Source organism: Egretta garzetta, unplaced genomic scaffold (assembly GCF_000687185.1).
Source record: "Egretta garzetta isolate BGI_Z169 unplaced genomic scaffold, ASM68718v1 scaffold53, whole genome shotgun sequence".
Taxonomy (NCBI): domain Eukaryota; kingdom Metazoa; phylum Chordata; class Aves; order Pelecaniformes; family Ardeidae; genus Egretta; species Egretta garzetta.
The window spans coordinates 1,119,512-1,145,524 of NW_009259312.1; the positions used below are offsets into that span (position 1 = coordinate 1,119,512).

Below are 26,013 nucleotides of genomic sequence, written 5' to 3' on the forward strand. Positions count from 1 at the left end.
GCGGAGATCGCAACCACCCAGCTGCAGCATTGGCCTGAAACACATCCAGGCTGGCGGCGCTGAAGGCGCAGGAGCTGCAGCTCCCTCCCACTGTATTACTGCGGGGTCCCGAAGCCTGAAGTGGAGCCTGCGGAGCAGATTGCTGCAACTACGGCAGAGTAGCTTGCCAGCGCCGTGCCCAAACCACCGTGACCGTGTTTTCTGGTGTGCGTGCCCTCCTCTTGCAGAGAATCGGGCCTTTGTCTGGACAACTCCTTTCTCCTTTTCTTTTCTTTCTGAAGTTTGCAGCTGGTCTCATGAAAAGAAAGCTGCTGAATAGGCAAATTGTTTTATCTGCATGGGTTTTGTGTTCCTGACTCTGTGTGGTGAGGGGAGGTACAGTAGGAGCAGTGTTCTGGCTCCTGCGCTCCCGCTCCAGCCAGGAGATCGCACTGTCTCCTGATGCTCCTGATGCTCAGAAGCTCAGGGTGTGTGTTATCTTTTCTCCTCCTCCCCCTAAAGAAATCCGTTCACTGCTGATGGAGTTTCTGTTAAGTAACGGCCGTCTTTACATGCTGTAAAAAATGCGAACTAGTCTCAAGGATCCTGCCGCTCGGTGCGCCCCCGCAAAGCGGTATTTCCTATGGCAGTTGACTCCAAAAAGGTCCTGTGTTTCCAACCTCGTTTGCTTAACAGTCTGGAAAGAAAACTGCAAAGTCGAGGATAAATCATCTGTGTGAGCTTTAAAAGGAAATTCAAAAGCCCAGGCTCGGAGGCGGGATCCCGACTTGCATTGGCTGAATCTTCTCTTGTTTCTCTCCCTTTAAAAAACCTTCAGGAATGGCTGAGGCTCTGGTTGGCTGGTGGTCACTTCGGTAGCCTGTGTGATCCCAGGCTCCCATCTAAGATGCGTCGATAGTCTTTGAAACGGAGAGGTGGTGGCCTCTGCGTTATTGAAGGTCATCAGGCATTGGGTACGAGCTGGAGGGATTTTGTCCTGTGAAGGCAAATGAGCAAAAAGGATGTATAAATTTTTTTAAAAAAAAGAAAAGGAAAAAAATGATGGTAAATTTAGTGCCTCAGCTTCAACACTGTGTGTGGGGGGGGACACGACAGGAAGGTGGAATGTGTGTGAGCAGGCAAAAAATCCTGATTGAGTCCTGTTGATTCAGGACCCTTGAAAAGAGAATTCGTCATCTGATTTGGCTGGGTTTTTCTCCCATCCTGAACCATGTCAGTGAGACACTGGAATCCTCGTCCGTGGAGGGGGAGAGGAGCGGAGCTGCTGGCTCCTGACGTGCTGAAATCACAGTGCAAGAGAAGGGGGGCTGAGGGCTGCTAGAAGTTCTCTGGCTTTTCATCTGAGAATAAAGTGCTAAGGCCTATCCCCCCCGCCCCGCTCCGCTCAAAGGTAGAAAAACAGCGAGCGGGACTCCCGGCCAACACAATGGCTCTATCTCGCTCTGTTATGCCACAAAGGAGGGGCTTGCTTAATCTCCGAAATTAATAGAGCAGAGAGGAAACGGCTCTTAAAGCGATGTGTGGCTGCTTCCTTCCTGCGCGCGGCCTGGGGAGCCGGGGGCCGGGAGGTAATGTCATTTCACATAACTAGAGGGCTCTTCTTATAAAGGACGATTACAGTAAGTGTAGCGAGGCTGGAATTTTTGACTTTTCAGTGTGTATTTTTTTTCTTGAGATGGTGGTGGTGGGGATTTTTGTTTAAAACCTGACATACTACATTGGTGAAAGATGAGAGTTTGTCCCACATTGGATTTTCAAGAGTTTTGGGGGTTTTTTTTTTTTGGGGGGGGGAGGACCTGCTTCTTGTTTACTGACATCAGAGAGAAGCCAGCCTGCTGCTCCGTTCCCCGCCACGCTTAGTACAATGGTCTAAAAGCGTTTTGAGCCGTTGTCCTAGGAGAATGTCAGTTCAACCAGAATTAACGGAGTGTATTCTAGTAGAACAGCTCCTTTTTCACACTGTGTTGGCCCTTTATAGCAGTGTGTTACTCTTGGTGTGAAGCCAAATCGTCTGATAAGCAATGGACTGGATTTTCCTGCACATGGTCAAGGCTGCTCACATCTATCCAAACATTTTTAGTTTTGGGAAAAATAGACCCAGCACTTACAAAACTAAACCCCACCTAGCTGCTGTGGCTTCGGAGGGAGTGAGAGAAGAGAAAAAAATTGGCTTGCCAAGAAGCTTTCAGGATTTTTTAATTGCTTCAGGACGAACGATGGGAAGAGCAGGAGGAGGTACCGCAGGGACCAGGGCTCCTGGGTACCATGCTGCCTCCAGCCCATTTGGCTTGGGAACAGGGGGGGATGATGCTCAGTGTGTTTCAGGGGCTGACTTCAGTTGGACAGATGAAGCTTTGCTCTGCTTTCATTCCTTAACTATTGTTAATAATTTATGTGAGAGTAGAAATATCCCTCCAACACTGCATTTTAAACCACTGTCTAGAGCAGCGTAACATAATCCAGCCATGTTGTGTGTCTTGTGCATTTATTAAAAAGAAAGGATGCAAGAAACGTTTGTTTTCTGAGCCACGATCGGGGGAATCTGTAATAAAAGGACTATCTATAAAATGCAGGACAGTTCATTCCCTCCTAGCAGCATGATGTATTTTACATACGAACAATAGTAGGTTGCTTTGCAGAAAATGTGTTTTTGATATAAAGATTATCAGTGCTGCCACCCCTCTTCCCTCATTTATTATTGGACTCACCGCAGCAAAATTGCCACGCTGCAAGCGCTTTTTCAGCTTTCATTCAGCTGCATGATTTGTAATGACTGTTGTGAGCTGGGGAAAGGAGGAAGTTTAAATTTGGGCAGTTGTGCATCTATCCACAGTTAACGAGGCATCTAATTTCTCTGCAAATTCAATACAGCTTTACCACAGTCCTGGCTGTAGCTTTGTGTACGCTGTGCTATTTTTCAATTTGTTTCTGTACCTTTGCTGTTATCTGTGTGTCTTAAGCTCCATCTAGTTTGGATTTTGTTTATCTGAAAGGTGAGATAAAGAACTGGCTTTGTATCAGTGCTGCTTGCTAACGGCCAGGGAGGCTCCGCAACTTTCTGACTGCCTGGCTCCACGCTGGACGCTCTGAACCAGACACCGAAAAGGGGGGTTGCATCGCTGCAGTGTCCTCTTCCTCTTGATGCATTTTCAGGAGCACCGAGTAGCTACACCCGTCTGTCTGATCCATCACTTTAACGCCCGGCACTAGATTTCCCTTCCAGGTCTTGACAGAGCTGAGCTTCAGAGTTCCTGCAAGCCCGTGGGGGAAGGGACCATCTTTTCTTCTGGGTTTGGGCAGGTATCTGGCACCGCACGGCTGTGACCCTGTCTGTCTCACAAGGATTTAGTGTGATTCACGTAAGACTGACTCAGAACGGATGGCAGCGCAGCACAAGGTGGGATGGCTACAGTTTAAAATAGAAGGTGGCATAATGAAGTTCTTAGGCTAAATGCCAACACAAAATTAGCATTTAACCTCCCCCGTAGTATTTGCCTGTTAATTGGGTGTCACCGTCTATATTGGCATAGTTTTTAGAGATTGTTACATCAATATTAACGTGATTGAAATGTATTGCATAAAATTATAATATCCATCAAAGTTTTCTCCTGGTGGGGGCTTAGATCATCCAGCCCACAGCTGGGAATGGTATTATTTTACTTGTTCTATTATAGACATCCAGACGCATATGCAGCCCTCAGACTTACAAGAATGTGTCTGCAAGGTGAAATAATAAACGTATACTAGACAGTCCACAGGATTATAAGGCTATTTAAATGAGAAGAAAAAGTTGGGGGCAGAGATGAGAAAGGAGGGAATTACATGGCTTGTAATGATACCCTCTTTCACCTTCTAGCTAGGACTTCTCAAACTGGATCAGGGCACTAGGCTTTCTCTTCTGAAAGCCTGGTCCAAACATCCTCGAGCAGGTTGGATAAGAGAGAATGTCCAGCACATCCTTTCTTTGGACTTTGGGGTTTTTTTAAGTTAAAACTTAAAGCTGTGCCTTTCATGAATTTTGATGTCAAGTTTCACCAACATGCGAAAAGTTTCCACTTCTGGCTATTTTCTCAAAAAAAGACCTGGCCCTGAACTGCTGTTGTTGGGCTTCCCTCTGCGTCCAGGGACGCTGTGAAATCCCGGGAAGGTCTGCGGTCCAGTGTCTGCAGGGCCTCCTGTTCCATGCACAGGGCAATGCCTCCCGTTGCCACGCAGCCTCTGTCTCTCTTTGGGGGCCCCCGTGATGTGGGGGCCCATCAGGCTGGCCTGTGATAGCTCTGCCCATCCACTTTCCCCAGCCCCATTTCCCTCCGCCCTCATAACCAGCACAGAGTCAGAGGGGGGCTGGAGCTCGATGCGGGCTCTGGGGTCCCATGCCGTGCACCACAGCAACACCAGAAGGCAGGCAATTTGCATTTTAATAACTCCCTCATTATGTATTTGTCTGATCTTGTCAATATTTTGCATTTTTAAAATTTTGCTGAGTGCAGACGTTGTGGACTATCAAGCCGATTATTAGATTGCCTGGTTTCAAACGCCTCAGTTATAAATCAGAGCAGCCCATTTCTATAGCCCAGTGCTTTGGCTGGAACGCAGCTGTCCTGTATGTGGAAGGCAAAAGATCTGAGGAAAGCGTTGCATGCAGATTTACTGTTACTAGGAATTCCTTGATGAACATGAAATTGCAGAAATCAAATCTGTATCGCAGGGTGTAGCATCCCCTTGCCTGTCAAGTGAGCGTGGTTCTCCCCGCACCGAGTAGGAGTGCTGCAGACTTCACCTTCCGTTTATTCCCCCTGTCTAATGAGGGGGTTTCTGTTTCACCTAGAGCTTGAGCTAACACCAAAAACATTAAATGCAAATTGCACCTTCAGGGCCCCCTCTGAATCGTGCAGCACAGCTTGCACTGCGGTTGATGCTAGGTTTCTCTCGATTGTTGTCTAAAGCTTTGGAATTATAAATGTTTGTGTTAGACACCGACTTTCTCCTCCGTGGAGTGCAGTTCTTTGTATTGCACATGGGGGGGGTTCAAAAACGTCAAATATGGTGAGTGCAGAAATAATAAAACCTCTTTAGATGTGCAGGTACACAGAAAGCAAGAAGAAGCACCAGGTATCGTTACAAAAGATGCGGCAATCGTTTCCTTCTCGAGGGGGGTAACTAAGCAGATCTGCAGCGAAATGCCCACTGGCATCAGCTGAAAAGTTTCTGGTTGTTTCAGCAGCCCAGGTTATAAAACGGAATTCTGCATATAGACTATCACAAAGACAGATTTAAGAGAGGAAAAGACCAAGTTTGCTTTTATTTTTAAAAATACCACTGACGAGCACTGAGGTACCCAAACAGAAATGTGTTTGCCTGAGGCAGTGGAGAGCCTGGACCTGAGGAGATCTGCAGTGGGCACGGGAATGTGGCAAAACGGGCCCTGGAGGGACATCTGCCAGAGCAGCACCCAGGAACAAGTGAGCCTAGAAAAAGGCAAGTTTGGCTGCTTTAAAGTTGTATCAGGAGCCAAGGGAAAGTTGTGCTACAATGTGGTGTAGAGGGAGGCAAAGAAGCATTAGGGGCTGCATTATTTCTCTTACTGTAAATAGCTTTTTGTTCAGCATGCAAAGACAGCGGCTCTTCCTGGGGTGCTTTGCTGTTCTCACGTGACTGACTGATGGTGCAGCTCGTTAATGGGCCAGGTTTCTATTAAAAGTGTTTAGTTGTTTGACAGCTGTGTGCTTCAGAAGCCAGGAAGACATTGCCTACTGGCGAAGGCGTCTGCTGCTTTCTCCTATGGAGATAAACACATTTTTAAGGGATAACAAAAATTACTCCTTGTTCTTGGATTACCCTTAGAGTTAAGCGCAAACCATTAGGAAGTAAACGAAATGCAGATGAGGTTAATTCTCCTTCCCTCCCATTCAATCTATGAGCTTCTACACATTTTTTGGGGGGGAAAAAAAAAGTTCGACCACTAAGATGTGGCAATGAGAGATCCAGACAGTGGCAATGCGAGAGCTGTCTAGGAATCCCGTTGCAGCTCTATTTTGGCATAATTAAACAGGCAGTCCCGATGAGCTGATGGTTTGCAGAGCTGTTGTGCAAGAGCTGCCAGAGGCACCCTCCCGGCAGAGCCCCGTCCCGCTGGGCACCCGGCACCCATGCCACTCTGGAACCGGGAGGTTCTTACTGACGAGTAACACCTCGTCTTGCGCAACCGCTTGGTGAGCAAAGGTGGTGACACGGAGGCTGAGCGGCTCGCGCTGTGGTTCTGGCAGGGAATCGCATTTTCGGCGCTGGGTTGGGGAATCGGGCCTTGCCGCTGTGCTTGCAGGCAACCCGGCAAGCTCCTTCCCGGCAGTTTGGTTTCATGTTCTACATTAGAAAGGCTGTATCGTAAATGAGCAAAGGTTATGTGCAGGGAGTTACTCACATTGACGCTTCTGACTTAGCGTTCATCTTGTTCCAGAACAGATTTGTCTTGCAAAAATCGGGAAATGCCATGGCAAGGGAACATGCCATGTGCTGCTGAAGAAGAAACCTCCTCACATCAAAAGTCTACCCCAATGTCACCCCATTTCTCCCGTGCCTTATTTTTGGTGTCTTGTGTGCTAACAGAAGGTGGTTAAAACTGGGTTCAGTATTGTGAGTTAATTCTTAATTGGTCGTGGCCAACTATGAAACAGAGCTGATTTTTCAAAAATGATCAGCAGTACCAATGGCGTGATCTGGAAAGATCTGGGTGATCAATTAGGACCTATAGATTCTCCAGCGTTACAATAAGGCATGTTTTCTTGGCAGTAAATAGAAACTATGAAAAGGTAAGACAGCTATTATAAAAACAAAGGACTAATCCAGTAATAAGGATATTTTTTTTTGTTGGAGGACTGATAAATTGTGGTGTATTTTTCCATTAAAGATACACTGGACATTTATCTTTCCCTGTTCATATATAATTAATGGAGAAACAAAAGAGGAAAACTGTGTTTCAATTTAAAGTGTTTAAGAGGAAAAAATGGGTAGTTTTCTTAGAGAAACACATGCTGTATCTGATTCTACTTCCTTACTCCCCATGCTGTCATTTATACCTGGATAAACTGAATATAAAACGCTGCCAGGTCAGAAAAGTACCATTATATATCCGTTGTCCAAATGATTGCGCAAAAGGACTAGGTCTTCATTGGTTTTCTGCCTTCGATGTTTAATGGAAGCAAAATTAAGATGACTGTAAAAGGCAGAGGGAGAAATATAACAGCTGAAACCTAACTCATGTGCTTCATCATAGGACACCTTTTTTGTGCATCAGCACCTCTCACGTCTGTACAGAGCTCCGGGAATATCAGTTCTTTAACAGCCTTCACAGTGGTACCAGAAGGAGTAAAAAATAGGTTGAGTTTTTAAATTTTTGTTGATCTTACAAAATTCATGCAGTTAAAAATGAGCAGTTTGTTTTAGATTTGAGTACAAACAGGTATGAAACAGGGTGTCAGCCTTTTTCACTAAAAAATCAGGCAGTATCTTTGGCTTTTTATTTGGTTTTGGCTCTAGATCTGACTCAAATGTTGATGTAAGAAAGGCTGCACTAAAAAGTGCAGGGTCAAGTCTTGGTGTGCTGCTCGGACGTGGCATGGAGGGAAGGGGAAGAATTGCTGTGACACGTAAGGCTGACGTTTCCTGCCTGTTTCCTATATCACGTCTGGCGAATCTGGTGACGGAAGTACAGGAAACCAGGTACTGTTTCTTCGCAGACCTCGCAAGCAACTTCCATGGAAAATAGGGGTTTTGAAGAACTGGAGCTCTCTTCCCCCAAAGCAACCGAAGCGGTGGGATGAGGCATGCTGGGCTGGGTACGTGCCATGGCACGGTGTGGTACCCGTGGCATGGTGGGCAATAGGAGGGACTCTACTGAAAATGTGGTTCAGAGGAGAAGTTGGCTCTCCGTCAGGAACCTGGGAATGGGAGACTTGTGAAATGCATATCAATGTTCATGATGCATGCTGGAAATACTGTCAAGGACCACAGCTGCGCTGGCAGGAGCTTTGCATAGCGGTAAGGATGGAGTGAGGGGTTGCAGCCGTGGTAAGCTCAGGTTAGTTCGTTTGAAGAAGTTGTGCTCCCTCTTCACAGCAGTACCTGACAGCCTCTGTGCCAATACAAATAAAAGTTACCCTCCACCACTTTTCTGTGGCTAACCTGTTTCAATCTCCATTGCATTTGCAGTCAGCCCGTGCTCCTCAGCTGGAGTTCAGCAGCTTCCACCTGGGGGGCTGTCATTTCGTAATACTGAGAACAGTCATCTCACCTTGCCTGAGACGGCCCTGTTCGCCAGCACTGAGTAAGCTAAGGGGAGTTTCCCTCAGTGCAATTCCGCTTGAGATTGCTGAGGCTACCTGGGCACGGCACACGCAATGTCCTGCTGAGGTCCCAGTGTGGCCCAGTGCGGTGGGGGCGCATTAACATGGTGCTCACCCACGCTAATTAGTCCCAGAGTGCATTAATCAGTGCAGCCTTGGCTTTGGGGTGTCTGAGCCCCAGGGAAGGAATATGGTCTGAAGTGATGAAGGGACCTCAGGCAGCTCTATTGAAATGAAGTTAACCTCACCTCTTTGGGCTAGGGTTAAACTGGTGCTCCTTCGATTACCTTAATGCCCTGGAACTTGAAGGCGGACACAGCACTGTGTTTAGTGACAGATCAGAGCACTTCCAGCAAATCCAAACTGTTGTCCCCAGTTTACAAGGTCCTCGCAGCTGCCCAGTGACGCTGTCGTGCCATCCCACATGACAGTCGTTTCCTGATCGTTACAGCAGTTATATCCTCACTAGACCGTGTAACTGTAACTGAAAGAGGAAGTTCCTCCCATTCTTTCAGAAAAAATGAAGAGTTACCCACCCTCCAGCTCGGTATTTTAAGAGATTTTATAGTTCCTTCAGGTTTGCAAAGCTTGGTGCCCATGGTTGTGTGTGGCTCGCCTGGGCAGCAGCTCGCCATCGGCTGCTGTCTGGGCAAGTTTGGTTCCTCCAGCCCCTTCTCCTTGAAGGCGGACAGGGCTTCCCCATGCCCGCGTCTGCTGGCAGCTGAAACCCTTTGGGGAGGAATGGCTCTGTTCTTGACAAATTGCTGGATTCGGTGATGGCCGTGATAAGTCAATACAGAAAAAGAGTTTTGCCTTCACTTTCCGACACTGGGAGAAAAGCACGTTCTTGGGCTTGAAAACTTTTAGGGGAAGTAGCGTAATTCTTGTGGGTAAACTGAAATGTCATAACTAAAAGACAACAACAGATTTTTTCATCCTAAGCTAGGTACATACAGTTTAAGTGTTCTGACCTTTCAAGAATGTGTTTGCTGAACTCCAGACAGCGTGTCTGTATTAGAAAATGGAAGGGTAATTTACTGTTGATGTTCGAAAGTATGCAGTGAGTCTTCCTGTAATATCATGACTTCTTAGTAAACGCCAAGTCTTGCAACCCACGGTTTTCAGTCGAGGAGCCCTTAGTAGGATGAGGGCCATACCCCAGGATGTCAACCTCACATCCTGGGTGGAGGGGAAGCCTCTACTCATTTAAAAATTAAGTCCTGGTAAGAAAGGGCTCAGACAAAACAAAGTACTTGCGGTTTTGCTTTTTTTTTTCTTTTCTCCTCAACCTGATGCTCATGTTACATAATGCGAACACTTCGAATGAATAACTGTGATAGTCTTGATTGACCATGTGCTATGCCTAAAAGGAAAAAATAACTCTGATCAAAAAAAAAAAAAAAAAAAAGAGGAAAAACCGCAGATGTGCAGTGCAGACCTAGTGCACAGTATGTGCTGCTGCCTCCGGTGTGTCTCAGCCTTGCTCTGGTGCGGCCAGGGAGGCTGCCAAGGGACACCCCCCCAGCCCTGATGCTGTTTCCCCGGTTCTCACAACTCCCAGCCACACCTCTGGTAGGGTAGAGGAAGCTAATGAACACAGTTTGTTTGGAAAGTCCCGTTATCATTTAAAGAATCTGAACACCAGAGTGTTTGATAGCGTGTGGTAATGGGAGAGAGGGTAAGTGTAAATGGGGAAATGAGGAGCCCATTTGTGAAGCACTCACAAGGTCTAAGGTTTCCTAAGGGTCTTCAGGTTATCTTGTCCCCTTGAAATTAAATTGGAGCCAAGCGTCTAGGCTCATCTGCAAAACTCAGCTAAGGCACTTAATGAAAAAAAAAAGTTCCTTTACATAATTCCCTTCACCATTAACAGGATATATGGGATTCCATCAGTATTTCCTCTGTAAATCAAGATATTGGAGGCTATTGTCTCCATATGCAGCTCCACCTTGCTATGGAAAGCATTTCAGATGTGAAGCTTCAAAGGTCAATCATCTGATTAATACCGCTATTCCCATGATGAGTTTTTTCTCTCTTTGTGGTAAACCTGTAGTTTTGAAACGCCTCATGCAGATGAGTCTAAAAAACATTTCCTATGCACTCTGACTCGACTCAGCTGCTCTAGTTGCATGTTGGAACTGGCGGGGCTGCAGCCATTTTCAGCAGTTCCTCCAGGGAATGAAGGAGCAAGCGTGGGGCCATGCCCCAGCCATCCAGGAGGCTTCCCTGAGACAGTCCCGCCACAGGCAGCAGTAAGGTTCAAGCTCTTTTTTTCACCCTGCACTCCATCTCCTTCCTAGAGTTTCACAAAGAGACCAGGACCACATAAAGTGTTCCCGAACCGAGCAGCGTGCTTCATTCTGTGTATTCAAAACTACCTCCTCTGTTATGACAGATAACTGCAGTCTGGCTACAAAACTCTGTAACAGGGATTGGTAACCCTCCAGGATGATACTTGGCACTCAAGAGCTAACACATGTTTTTGTTACATGAGCATGAGTCTAATAAAATGGCTCACTGGTTTAATATGCCTCTTTGTAAAAACAAGACGCAGTTGGATTTAGAAATTGTGATGATTTGGCAAGTTCAATTATTAACTTCTCTTGCAGGGTTAAGCTTTGACCAGAAATTTGCCATGAACCCATGGGCATATCCTGCTAGGAAACAACATGCAGAAATCCTTCCCTGTCCTCCTTGATTTATCTATACAGTGCAAACGCGGAATGTGGAGCTGTGTGTTCCCTGGAGGAAGTCACGGCAACCTCCATCCCCACCCCAGAGCAGAATGCTCAAACGTTTTAACATTTTAGCACTTGGATATAGTTCTGCTCTGCTCGAGACCCTGCATCTAAGGAAACTTTGGCAGGTCCTGAACTGGCCGGTTGTATAGGCTGCTTTCACCATGTTTTGGGAGAAAAATTGAATGTGGTGAAGAGCCCGAGCAATGTTAGCTATGCAGTGTCCTGTGGGATTGTTTGTGAACGCAGCAGCTAAAGATAGAAGTGCACCATAGAGATGCTAAAAATACTGTCCGACTCTACGGTGGTTGTTTAGCATTTGGAGCGCTATAGTTGGCCTTGCACAGACAAAGGGAAGATGCAGTTTTGCAATTTGAATATGCAAATGAAATCCTGATCTTGCAAATGTGCAATCATATGCTCGAATCTAAAAAGACCGCTTGTATTCCTGAAGTTAAGCATTGGCAAGATTAAGAGTTCAATCAGTCAAATACGGTGTCATCAGAAGTTGGGGTGATTGCGTGGCGATGCGGAGACTTTACTTCAAAAAACAACAAAAAAAATTACATTGCATGATTACGATCAGATGTTTACATTCCACATGTTGATACTTGGAACTGTGTTGTCTGATAAATCATCTCTTATTAACACAGTAGGTTGCAAACAGTTTCTTCTTTACATTTATATGCATGATTTAGTAAACAGTATTTTAATATCAGTGGGAACACATGCCATGCTTCATAGCTTTCAACTGTGTGACCTTTAAAGGCAGAACAAAGGCTCAGAAATTAGAGTTTACATAAAACTGAGAAGTGTAGAAAGCTTTAAAGGCTGTGTAATTTACTTCTGCAGCAAGAACACCATTTTCTCTAACACTGTTTGCACAAGTCAGCATTTATGTTGTCAATTTGCAGTGATGAATGTGTGATTAACATTGCTTCTAGGACGGAGGGGAACTGGTATCTATAGCAAGTTGAGAGGTTCTCTGGTTAAAAACCAGAGCTGCGTGCTGGTGCGGTCATCTTGCTGGCCCAGGAGGAAGGAAGCGTACAAATAACCTGCTGCCAATGACCCGTGTTCCTATTCCAGTTAATGCATGCTGAGAATAGTGGAGTTGCTGCGTAGGTGAAGCCAGAAGTGGTAGGATCATAGAATCAGAGAATCGTTTAGGTTGGAAAAGACCTTTAAGATCATCAAGTCCAAACATTCCCCTAACCCTGCCATCCCACCACTAAACCTGTCCCTAAGCACCTCCTCTGCCTGGCTTTTAAATCCCTCCAGGGATGGGGACTTGACCACTTCCCTGGGCAGCCCCTTCCAGTGCCTGACAGCCCTTTTGGGGAAGAAATTTTTCCTAATGTCCAACCTAAACCTGCCCTGGCACAACTTGAGGCCATTTCCCCTCATCCTAACACCCGTTACCTGGGAGCAGAGCCCGACCCCCCTCTGGCTCCCCCCTCCTGTCAGGCAGTTGTAGGGAGCAACAAGGGCTCCCCTCAGCCTCCTCTGCTCCAGGCTGAACACCCCCAGGTCCCTCCGCTCCTCCCCATCAGCCTTGGGCTCCAGCTTTGTTGCCCTTCTCTGGACATGCTCCAGCATTTTATCAGAACCAAATGAAATATCCACTACCGGACTCTTCTGCTTTACAAAACATTTCTGCTCTGGCTGTATAAAGACTTTTCTCGACCCCCAGGTTCAGTGAGAGACTCACTAGATTCATGATCTTTTTACTCTTAAGTGAGGCTTGTTCTTATGGTTCTGCATTAATCAATATCCTGGTTATTGTTTCATTTTTTGAAAGGCAGAGGAAGGTCCCAGAGGCTAACAAAAGCCCCGGGTGAATGGGTTGGAGAGGAGCCTCTCAGGACATTTCCTTTCCTTGCCCATTCGTTCCATCCTTCCCAGAGTTGTGCTCTGGTTTCTGATACCGCTTAGGAGAAACTTCAAACGGAGAAACTTTAAACGTTTTGTGCCCCGCCAAGCCTGGGGAAGGGCTCTGGGTGCAGCAATGTATTGCTCTCCCATACAGAAAGCAAGCCGGTGGCCATCACGGTGTAAGCGATCTGGTGCGGCTGTGAGGGTGGGGTTGGAGCTATTACTCTTTGGGGGAGTAAGTGTGAGTACTTCAGCTGTTGAAACAAAAATGCCTTTTTTTTCCCCCCCAGGCTGAAATCCCATTGTTTCTTATTGTTCTGGGAATTTGAGAGCTTTTTGGCCCCGGGTTTGACCTAATTGAAGGCTTTGCCTCCAGGCTCTTAATTCCCCAGCCATACCTTTTGACAAAATGGAACCCGTAGTTTGATAAAACCGTAGGAGTAAGTCTTGCGGGATTTTGAAAAATAATGCAATATGCAGCAGAAAAGAAGTGTCAGACTCGGTTTTATCTGGTTATCTAGTAAATGGTAAACTTATCTCATCATTTAGGAACATAAACAGCCTGTTTCTTATGCTTAGCTCCTGTTAACTTGTGGTCATTGCATAACTTTGCGAGTGTTAGGGGCTGAAAAAGAAGAGAGAAAAGTATCTCAAATCCCGGTAGACCCAAGTAGCAAAACCATCACTTTTTGCTCAGTGGAGAGGATCTGCAATTCTCCAGCCTAGCTATCGCCATGAGAAAATTAATGTAGTCTACAAAATTACTGCAAAGTGTTCCATAGGACTTTGAAATTAATGGACTATAAAAAAAGATATAAAACAATACTGCTGGTATTAAAACTGAGGTAAGATGAGGTAATACTGATGGAAAGGCGTTGAGTCTAAGATTGATCTTGATTTACAGCCAGATAGGAAAGAAATGCTCTTGTACTACAGCTTAAGAACCGAGAGGCAGAGAACTTGTTCTGTCTTCAGCTGTCTAGCTAATAACACTTGTCATTAAATGGAATGTGGAAGTTACAGCCAAACAATATGCGTGACGTGATTGCTGTAAGTCTTCAGATGACTAATTAAGAGGCATCTGTACAGAGATCTCCTGCTAGCAGTACAACACGGGAGCAAGCAGTAGCTCTGTTCCCCCAGATCCATTTGTCAACAGCAATTTTTCTCCTGGAAAAAATTTCCATTTTAACAGTGCCATTAATACCGAAAGCAGATGAATTGCTAAGGAAAGACAAGATGGGAAGGCTCCAAACATTTGTTTTGATAGGGCAGATCTCTGTTGGTGCCTTCTAACTGAGACTGGTAATTCTGTCTGACCTGAAAAGGAGCAAAGCTACTAGTTTGGTTTTTTTTTTTTTCTTTTTTCCTTACAGTGAATGTTAGTTGGTCTCTTGCATGTGGCTGGCTTGTGTGGGATGGCAAAATAGGTATATTCTTGGCTATAGTTTTTTTTTCCAATTCTGTCTGACCCTGAAAAGGAGCAAAGCTACTAGTTTGGTTTTTTTTTTTTCTTTTTTCCTTACAGTGAATGTTAGTTGGTCTCTTGCATGTGGCTGGCTTGTGTGGGATGGCAAAATAGGTATATTCTTGGCTATAGTTTTTTTTTCCTCCTTGGAACTGACCCTACATTGATACCTTCACATGGACATCGGTGTAATTTTACATAAGGGTAAACAGAAAAACCTTGTTCGCAAACGTGCTGCTGTGCAGCCTGTAAGGTGTTCCAGTTCAAAGCAGGATGCACATCAGACATTGCTGTCGTTATGAGGGTAACTGCCTTCACACAGATCGGTACGAGAAAATGATCATTGTAGTATTTCCTTCCCTTTACTTTTTGGTTAAGATTCAGAAAAAAAAAATAAGCTAATACCTTAGGCTCTTGGTAGTCCAGGTTGAATTTCCTGTTAGTTTCTGTGGTTTAGGCTTATTGTAAGAGCGCATCTTTCTGGTTTGGTATCGTCATGATGTTTTGGATCTTTGTGCTTACCAGCAAAGCGATGCAGTTCTGAGTATTTGCAGCCAGGATTACTTCCGATGCTGCGTGGTGGCTTCGGGAAGAAGGCCACACAGGGGAAAGAAAGTGCCAGGTCGGCGGTAGTCACCGGTTAAAAGTTCATATATGTTCAGCAGTCAAACAGGAGCCCCAAACAGGAGCTACTGCAGCAAGGGAACGGGGAGATTCCTGTATTTTTGCACTCAGAACAGGGAGCGCTGCCACTTTTATTACGGGAAAGCACACACCTTGCTTTCTCCTTTCTGTTTTAACACAGCTTGAGGTTCCTGATGTACTGAGGGGGTAAGTGGAGAGGCTGGCAATGAGTGGTGACAGTAACGGGGCAAGGGATGGCGGCATGCTCCCATCAAGTCCACTGATGGTTGCTGTGCTGGTGGGAGATCAAATTCTACAAGTGTAGCGGCAGTGTTTAGCAGGCGTTTTACATGTGCATAGCCTAAGTAGCGCCTTCCAATCTATGTTAATGCGCTTGTTTTAAAGATGGCAGGTTTCATATTGCCACTGTAAATTATAAATTGGGAGAAGCTGCAGTTCCAGGGAAAAATAATCCACTTAATGCATACAAGCTAGTGAATAACCAGTGTCCCTTCATGGTTAAAATGACTGCTTACATCCCCAGTTCCTCTTCCTACCTCCTCCCTTCCAGTTGCCTATTTCCATGAGTGTCATGAATAGAAGGAAATCCACCCCATGAATTTTCCCTGTTCATAATCCTTTCTCCACTACCACACCTCATTACAACCGAATCTGCCACCTTTCCAGCCTACAAATACCCAACAGACCCCAAAGCAGACTTTGCACCGGTCCTCCTGAGGTATTGCTATTTTTAAGCATAGCAAAACACGTCTCTGGTAGCTGGGAATCGCAACGTGATCTCTTCCCTGACAATGTGAAATGACAACTTTATGTCCATCCATGCTGAAATGGCTTGAAATCAGAAGGGTCGAACAGCCTAAAGCAGTGGGAAGAATGCGATTTTAGCTTGTGTTTAATCTGAGTATGGAGAAAGTGAATGGTAGTTTTAATTGCTTGAGCCTCCTTGAGTTCTCCTTGTAGCCCGAGATGTGACTTTGATAAAGCACAGCTTGTGTTCCTCACAGTCATGGACTGCTCCGGCTACTCACTGGTCAGCAGGAGGCATTTTTTTCTTGGATTCAGGTATATAATGTGAGCTTCTGTTGCCAAACTGCAGCCAGCATGCACAAATGGAAACTTGCAGATGTGCTAAATGCGCTTAATGCAGTGCCAGGTTCTGCTGTAGTTAAATGGGATCTTTGCCCATGAGCATTTGGGGTTTGCTGCTCATGTGCAAGCCAGCCTGCTACCGAAAGCAGCACGTCTGATGCAGTTCGAGCAGGGCTGCAAGGAACTGCTGCCATTCAAGAGATAATGTTATATCAGGTCCACTTCCCAGACTTCAGACACTCACCTCTTTTTCATTAACTGCCCTCAAAGATTCGTAGGATGTTAAAATCCACCTCGAGTGTGGATAAATGAGCGATAAGAGAGCACGAGCCTTTCCAAATGGTGTATTTAAGGCACGGGAGAAAAATTTGTGAAGTTTTCTTTTTTTATATGGAAAATTGCCAGTTTCATTTTCTCATTACATGACTGTTTTTGTCAGAACAGATAGAAACATTTTGGGCTGATGGGCAGATAGCTCTCGCTGAAGCTTGTTGAAGCCACAGAGACTGAAGTCTTGATCGCTGAATGCTGCAAACAGTTTGCCTCTGGCAAATACATACTTCCAGTTTTGGCAGTGTCTAGTGTTTGAAGGAGACAGAGAATGATAGATTCTCTGGTCAGCTCAGTTGAGCAAACCTTAGACTTAGGTTTTGTACTGTGCAGAGGGAAAAACCAGTTTGCAATATAGCTTGAAAAAATACTGGAAAAAAAAGACTTCTACGTGTCTCGGGCTGCTGCGTTGCTCAGCTCTTCCACCAAAAATGAAATGTGCTCTCTCTGTCAGAATAACTCAGATATGCCAGATCTTAGCAGCCTGCTGGTGAGCTGGATTCCCCAGGTTTCTGAGGCACCAGTGTCTTGCTCTGAAAGGCTTTGAGCAAAGCTGCCACAACACTAGCAAATCCCAGTACCTGTGGTGAGCCTGAATTTTTCCCCACCTACCCCATCTCCTTTTACCCTCATTTCTTTCTTTGCCTCAGACAAACGTAAAAGCCAACACCTGGGACTTCCCAAGAGTTGCAAGGGTCCTGAGGCTGCCAGTGAAAGAAGGTTATCTGACCCCCACTCTGCGTATCCCAGTCATGGACCCATAGATTTCAAGCTACTGAATCAAGAGAGCCTCCAGCAATGACGGTGCGTGCTGGAGATGGGGAGGTGGACAAGCTGCCGAAGGAGAATGTGGCACAGCCTCTACAGACATCGGTTCAAAATGGCAGCGTCCCATCGGGCTCGGTTCTCGGCTGAAGAAGCCACGTAGGTGTGGGAATTGCTGCTGTAGGTTGGGTCTCTCGATGGCAATGAGTGGGGTGGGGTGGTTGCAGATCAATAATCAGCACCCTGCGGTTGGTGTAAATCAAGGCTCGAATCTCTGACAGGCTGCAGAAGCCAGGAATACCTCGCCTAACGTTTTTCCTCTGCCTCATTTCTGCATTACGTTGACCTAGATAGGAACCTCTGGTTAGATTTGGCTTCTTTCTGGCGGAAGGGGGATCGTTGCAAGGCTGGAGAAACGAGGGTCTCCCAAGGGGCCGCGGCAGCTCTTTCCTCCCCGATACCGCGCAGGCGAAGGCGCAAGTGACAGGTGGAGAATTAACAGGGGCTGGCAGCAGGGCCGTGGGGCAGCCTGGCTGACGTGGAGAGCTGGGGTGGCAACTGGGGACGGCTGATGTATTCAAGAAGGGAGGAAGACTGAGTGACAGCAAGGCAGGGAGCCAGTCCAGCGACGCCCGTTTGGTTGGTTATTAAAATCCAATGGAACTGCCACAGTGTTTATTAACAATTTGATATCTCTGGTTCAGTTTTTGCCACTTCCAGCCTTCCTTTCCCGCTTCGTTGAGAAATAGTAAGTTATGCAAGGCCAGCACCACCTCCTGAGTTTGGAAAGTGCCCGACGCCAAAAGTCACCCGAGCGGGCAACTTCAGAGAGCTCAGTAGAGGAGAGGGTGCAGCCAGGAGCTCGTTTCGCTTGCCCAGTCTGCCTGTTCTTCCTTGCACAAGAGAAGCCCACGGAGCGCTCTGCCCACGCGTAGGGAATGGGTTCTGTGCAAAGAGGTAGCGTGTGACAAATTGGATGCTTGTAACCACAGCTGTAGAGCTTCCTTGGACGGAGCAGGGTAACCAGCTATTATTTATCCTTGCTATCCCGCCATCGTGAGCTAGCAGCGCTACTCGTTTGTAACTTGGGCCGTTCCCAGAAAGACAGCAGGTTGGATTTGAGAGGATGGCAGTGCAGGATCACAGCACTCTCACTTCTAAAAGCAAACCTGCGATGGTGGAGACCTCAGAATGAGATATTCCCCAAATCAGAGGGCCTGCCTTTGCTTCCCAGGTACTCTCAAAGAGAAGTTAGCCTGTGCGTGCTAATGCAGTTTAATGAATTTTGACAAGGTCACAAGAGCCCATTTGTTGCTTGTCTGCTTTGTCCTTGCTTGCACAGACAAACGAAGCTTTCCCATTCTTAGCCATAGACAACCTCCAGTCAGCTTAAGTGTGTGCGTGTTTATATTTTAAAATATTTCTATTCTCTTGTCAGGTGTTCAATTTGAAACAGAGCTGCCCAATATACTAATCAGCAGAGGAAGGGGAAGAACATGATTTGGTGCTCTTCTTATTTCTGTTGATTTTGTCAAATAGCATAAGCCCTCTTGAAGAAGGGGAGAAGGAGTTGGAATAAATCAGCCCCTTCCTGGGGAATCCAGGGCCAGACGAAGGAAAGAGGCAGTAAAAATGTTTTTAGTAAGGGAAGAGTCTAGAAAAGGATAGACATGTTTTAAAGAGAAGGTCTTGAGACATCTGAGGGTACCAACTAAATTATCTGCAACAAGCAGCTTCTTGAATGACTCAGGTCAGGAGCTCCTCGTCCTGAAAGTCGTAGTGCCTGGGTGATGATCTCCTGCCACCGTTGTTCTTGGCATGTCCGAGCCAGCCAGCGTCCCTCCAATACAAAGCTTCATTACTGTCCCCTGCACTGGCCAGGGCTGCCACAGCAGCACGTTCATGGAGAGCAGTTGCTGGGAACTGGGGGGGAAAATGCTGGCTCCTCACGGACGGCAGCAGCACAGAGCACAGGGGTAAGAACCACAGCTGCTCAGTGGGGATTGCTGGAGCAAACCTCTCAGCTAGCCTGCCCAGCCCAAGAAGGGATTTCTGCAGTTGATACTTCATACTTACGTGCCTGGTGAAATACTGTCCTCCATGTCTTCATTTGGGTTGTACTGGCAGCAGAGGGCTGATGATACCCAAACCTCCCTTCTCACCAAAATTATTCTATGGTTTGGTTGGTTGCTTTAAGGATGGTATCTTTCTCTCTCAAATTTGGGGTTGTAGTCAAATCTATCTTAAGCAAAAGCAATTTGAAAATTGCTACTAAAAAAAAAAAAAAAGGCAATTTGAAAATTGTTGCTGTGGAGTTAAACTGTGGAGTTATCCCTGCCTGCGCTGGGGGAAATTGGGCTTCTGGATTTTATGGTCCTTGTGCAAATATTCACCTGGGAAATAGGAGTCTTGCTTTTCAAGACAACGTAACATGCAGCTCATTTCACTGCCTCTCTTACAGCCAGGCTTCTCACGAGGGCTAAGCAAGAGCATCCTATTTAAAAATCCTGTTCCGGTTTTGGAATGCCCATGCCATCTGAAAGCTCTGGCCTTATTTTCTCTGTTTATATCCAGTAATAGTCTTGGGGAAATGGAGTTCTGTTTTCCCATCACATTTACTCCCCAGTGCAACAGTTAAAAAACTATTTTCTCAAAGTGTTTAGAGAGCCCAAATTTTTCCCCAGTAACTCAGAGCCTAGGAATGTCCTATGGCAAAAGAAGTGCTGGCAAGGACGCGCGTGCCAGCATGTCAACTGGCCAAGTATGGGAGATCCCCCACCACTTCCTGCCTGAAGGTTCCCAGGGTGCAACTTGGGAACACACTGTGTTTACTTTGGATGTGTGAAGCCCCTGTAAAGATTCTCTATACATGTCTGGGTTTAAATATATGAAGTTATGCTCTACCAACATGTTTCAGCCTACGCGGGGCAACATCTGTTGGGACATGCAACTCTGGCTTAGTTTTAGCCAAGAAAATGAAGGAAAACAATTTCATCCATCATTAGAACAACACTTGGGAGAAGGCTTAGGCCTTGTTCCATTTCCTAAAGCTAAGCAAATTTTGGCCTCCTCAGCCCAGAGGAATAATCAAACCGCCAATGCTTCAGTGAAGGTGGTCACTGCAGAGCAGCGCTTCACGCCACGCGTAGCACGGCTGACGCGAGAGGGCTGGCGGGTAACAGCGAACGGCGCACTGAAAGCAGCTCTCCTCGTTTGGCATCGGCTCTCACTTGCAGCGGTTTTTGAGTGCAACCCATGCTAAAGCAATGCAACTGGGGGTTACGGGACAGAAGCACCCATTGCTCTAGTAAGGGATAACTCTTAGAGGGTAAGGGGAAAACAGCTGTGTAAAAACGTCTCTTTGCCACAACGCCATCCAAAACGGCTGAGTCTGTTGGTGGAGGGTTGGCGAACTCCTCATAAACCTTGATCAGCAGCTCTCCGTAGTACGCAGACCTGCTTTTCCATCTGCCATGATGATCACGTACAATTAACTTGCGTCCTCTCACTTTCCTCCAAAAGTCTGGGTAAGCTGGATACTGGCACGGCAATGTCTGATACTAATCCTGAACTGCATCTGTAGCCTAAGCAACTGTCGGCACAAATCTGCAATCTTCCCTCTGCCCACCAGTTTAGAAAGACGCGATGAGAGAGTGCTGGTGTGAGTCCAGCTGAGTGAGCCACCGGGCAGCTCTCCCATCTTCCCAGGTCAGAGGAATGCACGTTTGTGGTCCATCACGTGAACGTAGGCTGAATTTAGGGGTGGTCATTGGCCATTTGCTCAGTGACCTTCACGTGCCCATTGCAGAAGGAGCCGCACAAGGTGTGCCCACCTCGTGCCCTGCAGCCTCGTGCACCCTACGGTGATCGTCCGGTGACACCGTTGTCTGAGAGTTGCCGGCTGTCACATAGTGACTCTTGGGCAAAACTGTGATGTGCTGAATGATTAGTGTAAAAATTAGAAGTTAGTCATACCCACCACAGCCCTTGAGTGGATCTGGTTACACTGGGCTTAGATGGTAGGGCTTTTCTGGCGATGCGAGCTGTTACGAGATGCGAATTATTTTTTATGCTGTTTTTCATTATTTTTCATGGTCCCGGCTGACTGGCAGCGCTTGCCGCTGCAGGCCAGGGCCGGGAGAGGCTTCGCTGCGAGCCGGCTTGGAGCAACGGTGACTTTCTATGGTTTTCCCGCTGCTGATGAGAGACTTTTCTAAATGCTGCCTCCCTCAGTTGATAAACACGGACATGATGCTTATTTCCCTTAACTTGAAGCAGCAATGTTAATGTCTGATTAATCCTATGACATACAGGTCATGCTTGTTAAAATCGAAAGCCAGATTATTCTATTTGGAAAAGATTGCCGTATTACGCTGCGTTAGTACTAGAAGCACTGTTTTCGGTTTCACTTTCTTTACATGTGTAAGGCAGGGTTTCTTCCTTGAGATTTGTGGATTTACAGCTCTACCATTTCTTGCAGGTCAAGATATTTATATAATTGTATTTCGAAAACACTTCCGTTTTTATGAATGAGTCGCAATCCTTCAAAAGAACAAAGCCCATACTGCCTTAGACTTATTTACTGGTTTCTGAAATCTAAAACATCTGTGATTAGGAAGCTTGAAAGTCTGTTTAGATAGATAGTTGAGAATTTGTTTTGGTTTGGTTTGTTTAGAAAGTATGCCAGTTATTTCAGATGTTCTGCCTATAAAGAATGTAAAACAATTTAGTTGTCTCAGGTCTGAATTTCATCTGAGTCACTGGCAGAAGGTCACTGAATTCAGTCCAGGGTTTCATTCAGATCTGCCATTGTTTAGACCTAAAAAATGTTACCATAAAAATGTTGGCATGTTTGTTATTCAGGGAGTATAATGTCTTAATTGAACTGGTACCAGAAACTATTTAAAAAACTTCTATTACAGTTCACATGACAGACAGTATTTTGTAGCTTTAACATCTGTTTTAAGGCTAACATGTGAGATTTAGCCTTTGTCTGACTGTAGCTCTTCTGATTTCGGTGAAGTTGCACCCACTTAAATCCTGATTGAATTTGTCTCACGAGGTTGGCTTTTTAATTGTATGATTTAATTTTCTTTATCTCCAAGCCAGTGTTACAGCATGGAGCTTCAGAGCATGTTAGAGTACGGTCAATAACGGATCCTTCCTTCTTCCTTTTTTATCTTCCCAGTTACAGGGATCCATTAAAAGAAAACTGGAAGACGATAGCTCTCCTGCCTCCGGTGGCGTGCCTGATGTCATTTTCCCAAATGACAGTAAAAGACTTTGTCTTGATGACGTAAACCTTGCCATGGGCCAAGGTGCCAATCCCAACGTGGCGTGTCCAGAAATGCAAAGCTCTCCGTTCTCCACCAGTCACAGTACTTCTTCCCTGGGAGTCGCGGGTCATTCGGTGCTCCTCGAGAACAGTCACATGAATGGTGGTGGCATTGGTTCCCCTTTTTCAGTGCCACCCAACACGGAAATAAATCAGAAGGGGTCAATAGGAGGGCAAAACAACAACATTGTCCACTATGATGAGAAAGGAAACAGCTTGCAGTCTGTGGACCAAGAGCTGCAAGATCTATTGGAAGAGCTGACAAAAATGCCCGATCCTTCTCCCAACGACCTGGATCTGGAGAAGATTTTGTGCAGCAAGGCTGAAGAGCCGCTTGGGCTGAGTCATTCTCAACCAAACATAAGCACCACTCCAAAGTCCTCCCCGCAGAATTCCCACTTGGAGAACCATGTTGCTAACAAAGATTTTTCTCCAGGCTGCAATCCAACCAGTGGAGGATCTCCTCAGATGAGACCATCATCTGCTGGAGCTAACTTCCAAGTTCCTCCCTCAAACAAAGCTGCTGCATCCCCCATCTCTACAGCAGCTCAGAGCAAGAACCAGCCACCACCTATGCTTCCAGTGCCCCTACCCAACATACCTGGCTCCAACTGGCACGCTCAGCAGCTAAAGCAGCTGGCAGCTAGCAAGCAGGTGTCTACTACTAAGCAACAAGTACAGGCTCCCAGCTGGCCAACTATGTCTCCTCCTGGTCTCTCTCCACCTTACAGGGCAGGATCATCCCCACACCATCAACCTTTCAGTCCCCAAAACGTTATGGTGTCTGGCATGCCTGCTAATAATTTACCAGGAAACAACATTCAGAGTCCCCAAAACACTCTGCTTTCAAGCATGACTTCCAGCAGCACCCCATCCAGTGGCCCCTCTCCTCCTTACGGCTCTGAGAAGCTCTCCAGCCCGGCTCTGAACCAGCAGCCCTTCAGCCCGCAGAGCTCCATGCTGCCCGCCCTGACAGCAGGCAGCTTACCAGCGAACAACATTAAAAGTCCTCAGAACAACTTGGTTGCCAGCATGGCCTCCACAAATACCGGACCTTCTCCGCCATACAGGCCAGAAAAGCTGTCGAGCCCAGCTCTGCATCAGCAGCCCTTCAGTCCTCAAGGTACATTAATCTCTAACATCACTCCCACCAGCAACCCCACAAGTATGCAGAGCTCGCTTTTTAAATCAATGACTACAAACCAGTCCAAAAACATGAACATAATTATGCAGCAGCCATCCAGTAGCTTACAGCCAGGTCTGGTGAATGAGAGCCCTGTTAGCCAAGACCAGTTCTCTTTCAGTAACACCAAACCACTGTCTCACTTTGCCTCAGAGTCGGCTCCGCAGAAGCTGTCACCTCTGACAGCAGGACAAGGGCAGCAGTCCCTCATTCACTATCTCCAGCAGCCGCCGCCGGCCGCGCAGCAGTCCCCGCAGGCTAACAACAGCCAGTTTCTCCAGCAGCAGTTTCGGCAGCTGATCCAGCCCCATCGGATGCAGAGACACGTGCAGCCTGCCACATTGCCGTCTCAAAGCAGACAGGTGAGAACGTCTCTTCTCTCTTATACGGCCTATGTGAAAATACTGAGTCATGTATTTTCTTACTCTTACTTTCCTTTGTGTTTCAAATGCGACATCGCTAAGCTTCTGGGGCGTGCACAGGGTTTGCAAGGACAAGGCAGTAATGACATCATGGTGTTACCAGGAGTAACTTTATTTATTTCTTCCATTGAAATGTACTGCAATCCCACCATGCACTGTCTCTTCTAGCCCAGTGGACAATTTTATGCTATTAGGCAAAACAGGTTTCATACCACTAAAATAAGCGATTTTTACATGTATAGGTGGTATTCTTATTTAGCTTGTACTGTAAGCTGTAGAGATGTTCCCATAACATGTTTCCCATCATCTTTTTAGTGGGAATGTACTTTTTTTCCTTACTGCCCTTCAGCAAATTCATCTTTGTGCTATGCTTCTGAGGCTAGAAAAGATCAGGTGGGGTGAGAAGTGAAGTTAAAATACGACTCCTTCATGGACAGGAGGTCAAACAGTACGAAGAGGCAGACCTGAAATACCTGTTACCAGCATTTGCCAGGAGCAATGCCCTGCTTTGGATGAGGGCCATTCCCCACCCCTTGTTGATCTGCAATACCAGCGGAGCTGGTAAATGCAGAAATGCAGCTGGCAGGAGTGAGACAGGGCCCTGATTTCTCCCCAGCAACCTTCTTCCAGAGACTGAAGGAGCAGTGCGAAGCACTATCTGCTACCACCCCAGATAAGGGAGATTTACTGGGAACGGGGACTTGGGAGCAAGGGCAGGCTTGGGGACTTGGTCTGAGAGCAGCCTGGGTGTGAGGAATAAACAGCTATCGTTTTGGGAGGAAGAGTAGTAGGGAACAGGCTGAACCTCACCCCCAAAGCCAAGTACCTTGCCAGGCTGAACCAAGGCTTTGGAAGCAGAATCCTTCAAGCTCTTCAGCTGTGCACGCAGGCGCTCCACCAGCTCCTCGTGAAGGATTGAAGCACTCCTCGCCCAGCAAACCACAGGCTGATCCCTGAAGCTCGGCTGGAATCCCCTTGAGAGCATGGGGCTTGGAGGGGGACTACACCCCAGAGCCTGGGTGGCTTTGCTCTTCCTCCCTGCTAAGTTACTGGTTCTTAGGTGGATTTCTTCAGTGTAGGTGACGTGGTGTAGCCTTGCCCCGTGATAGCAATGAGAAATAAGGGGTCAGTTACTAAATGTCAGCTTCTCTGGGGTCACTCAGTGAGGTGCATTTCCACTGTGCCGCTTCAGGACCACCTCTTTTCCAAGCTGTGCGTGCTCCAGATGCCCTCGCTTTGGTAACAGCAGCTCAAAACAGACAGCTGGGGAGGGCTGGTGACTTGCCGAATTGGCTTATCCAAATATATAGCATGTCACAATGTGGCATATATAGTTCACTTTAAAGGGTTGTCAAAATAAGCCCCCTAATTTAATAAAGGCCTGAAGCCATTACGTTGCGTTAAGCACTTGAGGACCCCCAAGTTTGTGTTCAGTGGGACCCAAATGAAACACAAAGTAGAGGGGGCTTGCTGGCTTGGGATCTCGGCGTACAGCTGGACATACTGATTGAAAGTGAGTAAGTTGCTGCAGCTTCATGAATTACTGCCCATCAGACATTTTACTGTGGCGGCAGTGTGGGTGAAGAGTGCATTCACGGTGTTTTACTGCACCTGGGACGATGGCTGGTAAGTTGTTCACTGCAGTAACATGATTGCTTTTGATCGTATGTCCGTAAATGTTAAGCATTTTTAGGTTTTTTTCCTGGTTCCCCTGCTGGATGCGGGGAATTGCCACGTCCCTGTTGGATTCCTGAGGTTTCCTGAGCTCTAGTTTCCCCTTGCTTTGCATTTTTGTCTTACACCTCTGAACCCCCTACATCA

The 26,013-nt window shown here is 46.6% G+C and overlaps 1 protein-coding gene across 2 annotated transcripts in view; it reads left to right on the forward strand.

The window, feature by feature from the left end:
• Window positions 1–26,013, forward strand: part of MAMLD1 (mastermind like domain containing 1) — an 83,336-nt gene that overhangs the window by 27,650 nt on the left and 29,673 nt on the right. The window contains exons 2-3 of one of the 2 annotated variants that reach the window (XM_035891990.1): window positions 22,441–23,710; window positions 23,924–24,132. In XM_035891990.1, the coding sequence (XP_035747883.1) occupies window positions 22,441–23,710; window positions 23,924–24,132 (1,479 nt within the window). Of the gene's footprint in view, window positions 1–22,440; window positions 24,133–26,013 lie in introns of both variants that reach the window. The other variant, XM_035891989.1, reaches the window with a different exon arrangement.